This window comes from Calidris pugnax, unplaced genomic scaffold (genome assembly GCF_001431845.1).
Source record: "Calidris pugnax isolate Ruff unplaced genomic scaffold, ASM143184v1 scaffold4, whole genome shotgun sequence".
In the NCBI taxonomy this organism is placed as follows: Eukaryota; Metazoa; Chordata; class Aves; order Charadriiformes; family Scolopacidae; genus Calidris; species Calidris pugnax.
Window position 1 is genome coordinate 1,650,097 of NW_015090781.1, and position 3,011 is coordinate 1,653,107.

Below are 3,011 nucleotides of genomic sequence, written 5' to 3' on the forward strand. Positions count from 1 at the left end.
CCCCCCCACCCCAGGCCCCATCTGGCTGGACAACGTGCGGTGTGGGGGCAGCGAGGGCTCCCTGGCAGAGTGTGTCCACAACGGCTGGGGCACCAGCGACTGCCACCACGGCGAGGACGCCGGTGTGGTGTGCTCAGGACAGCGCCTGCCCGGCGCCTCCCCCCAGGCCACCATCTCCGATAACCTGGTGAGTGCCCGGCGGGATGGACGAGGGGGCAGGTCCCTGTGACCCTTCCCCACCCTGCACAGCCTGCCCTCGATGCTGGAGCCCCCGTGCCCACCCCCATGCCCACCCTCGTGCCCTCCATGGCAGGTTCCGGGGCTGAGGCTGGAGGAGGTACGGCTCAAGCCCATCCTGGCGCGGGCCAAGCTGCGTGTGCCGGTGACGGAGGGTGCCGTGGAGGTGAAGCACAACGGGCACTGGAGGCAGGTGTGCGACGCCGGCTGGACCAGGAACAACAGCCGTGTGGTCTGTGGGATGCTGGGCTTCCCCCGGGAGAAGCACATCAACACCAGCTTCTACCGGTAGGGATGCGGGAGAGCCGTGGGGCGTGTGGGGCAGAGTGCCTGGCTGGATATTCCTGGGGGGGAAGAGACTTGGGGGTGTTGAGGAAGGGATGCACAAGTGGGGGAGCGTGTGGGGTGCTGGTATGTCCTCTTCTTGGGGCCTTGAAGAGGTACAGAGCTGGGCTCGGCAGAGGAGAGGCAAGTGGCCCTCGGCCCCTCCACCCCCGACTCTGGCTGGGGCTATAAATACAGCCCATAATGAGCCCCTGCCGATGCCAGGAGTCGCGCAGTCCCGCCGGGACACACGGCACAGCTGGGCTTGGCATGGTAATTGCCAGTGGGGGGAGGACCTGTCCTCACCCTGCCATGCCGTGGGAGGACCCCACGGCTCCAGCTAAGGAGGGCAGGGACGATGGGGTGCGGGTCCAGAGCCCCGCAGTGTCGGCACGGTCCCCCCCAACCTGCTGGCTCTGTGCACCCACAGGAAGCTCTGGAACAAGAAGCTGAAGGACCCCAATTCCAGGTAGGGCTCAGCTGTGTGGATGCCCACCGTGTGGGGCATCCAGCGTGGGTGCTGGGTGGGGGACAGTCTCCAGCCCTCGAGCTAATGCCTCTCCCTGCTCCTCTCCTGGGGCAGCTTGAAGACCCTCAGCCAGAAGAACAGCTTCTGGATCCACAGCGTGCGGTGCCGGGGCACGGAGCCCCACCTGGCCCGCTGCCCCACACAGGTGGCCCCACCAACCCCCCGCCAGCACGCCTGCCCCCGTGGCATGCATGCCATCGTCAGCTGCCTCCCCGGCCCTGCCTTCCAGAAGGGCACGGGCAAGGGCAGAAGCAAGCCCTCCCCAGGAAAGGTGAGTCCTGGCACGGCCCCGTGCCCCGTCCCGCTGATGGAGAGCCCCGGAGCCGTGGCACAGGTGGGTGCCCCTGCCCTGGGGCTACTGACCCGCTGCTCCCCCTGCCCAGGTGCTCCCGGTGCGGCTGCGAGCGGGCACCCACGCCGGCGAGGGCCGGGTGGAGGTGCTGCGCCACGGGCAGTGGGGCACCGTGTGTGACAAGCAGTGGGACCTGGCGGCGGCCAGCGTGGTGTGCCGGCAGCTGGGCTACGGGACGGCGAAACAAGCCCTGGCGGGAGCCCAGATGGGGCAAGGTGAGGCAGACAGCCTGGCAGGAACCCGGGGCACTGCGGGGCTTGGAAGGGCATGGGTGGGTCAAGCCCCTGGTTCACTGGATGCTGCTGGAGTATCCTGGGATGTCCAGCCTGGGATGGGACTCCCCTGGCTGCGCCTGCCACAGGCAGCCCGTGCCCGTAGGGACCTCCCAGCCCAGGGGAAGGAGGGTGGGAGGACCTCTGTGCTCTGGGATGGGCACAGAGAAAGGAGCACTGACCCTCCCTCTGCTCCAGGTCTGGGGCCCATCCACATGAGCGGGGTGCGGTGCAGCGGTCACGAGCGTTCCCTGGGCGAGTGCCGCTTCCAGGACGCCGAAGGGAGCGGGTGCCAGCACGAGTCTGACGCCGCCGTCCGCTGCCACGTGCCCCACACGGACTTCCAGAGCCAGGTGAGCCCCTGCCTCCTCCAGAGCCTGTGGAGCCCCAGCCCCACTGCACAGCCCTTGCCCCCCAAGCTCTGCGCCCAGTGGGGATGCTCAGAGCGTTCCCCTGGGGACGGGGCGATGCAGAGCAGCACGCTGATGGGGTTCTGCAGGATGAGCCGGTGGCAAATGTGGTTTTAAAGGGGGGAAATGAGGAAGAGGAAGGTGGGGAAGGTGTTCAGCTAGATGCATGGGGCCGCCTGCTCCGTTGCTGCAGCAGGTGGGAAGGATGGGGATCTGCCCCACGCTCAGTCTCAGCCCCTCTTTGCCCGCAGGTGCGGCTGGCCGGGGGCCGCAGCCCCGAGGAGGGGGTCGTGGAGGTGCTGCTGCCGGTGCAGGGGCGGCTGCAGTGGGGCAGGGTGTGCGGTGCCCAGTGGGGGCTGAACGAGGCCATGGTGGTCTGCAGGCAGCTGGGGCTGGGCTTCGCCAGCCATGCCCTCCAGGTGAGTGGGGTCCCAGCCCGGGGTGTGGGCTGAGAGGGGTCCTATGGGGTGTGTGACTGGGGGGCTTTGGGAAGGGACAGCCTTGCCGGGGGGGGACAAGCCCTGGTGGCAGCACCGGGGCAGGGGAGCTGGCAGTGGAGGTGGGGGGCGAGGGCTGGTCCAAGCACTGTGCTCCTCCTTTGCCCAGGAGACGTGGTACTGGGCAGGCAGCCCCGACGCCAGCCGGGTGGTGATGAGCGGGGTGCGCTGTGCTGGCACCGAGCTGGCCCTCCAGCAGTGCCAGCGCCACGGCCCCGTCCACTGCCCCAGCGGCGGGGGACGCTTTTCGGCGGGGGTCACCTGCACCGCCTGTGAGTACCCGGAGCTGGTGGGGTATTGCTGGGAGGGGGCACCCCCCCTTCTCCTGGCACAGAGAGCGGGGGGGGGACTATGTGGGGGGGGGACCGTCTGCTCCATCCCTACCCATCC

General features: G+C 69.0%; 1 protein-coding gene across 1 annotated transcript in view; it reads left to right on the top strand.

Moving 5' to 3' along the window:
• Positions 1-3,011, top strand: part of LOXL4 (lysyl oxidase like 4) — a 4,706-nt gene that overhangs the window by 359 nt on the left and 1,336 nt on the right. The window contains exons 2-9 of the mRNA XM_014957411.1: positions 15-187; positions 314-525; positions 992-1,030; positions 1,145-1,361; positions 1,474-1,657; positions 1,913-2,067; positions 2,376-2,543; positions 2,731-2,893. Coding sequence (XP_014812897.1) covers positions 15-187; positions 314-525; positions 992-1,030; positions 1,145-1,361; positions 1,474-1,657; positions 1,913-2,067; positions 2,376-2,543; positions 2,731-2,893 — 1,311 coding nt within the window. The remainder of the gene's footprint in view (positions 1-14; positions 188-313; positions 526-991; positions 1,031-1,144; positions 1,362-1,473; positions 1,658-1,912; positions 2,068-2,375; positions 2,544-2,730; positions 2,894-3,011) is intronic.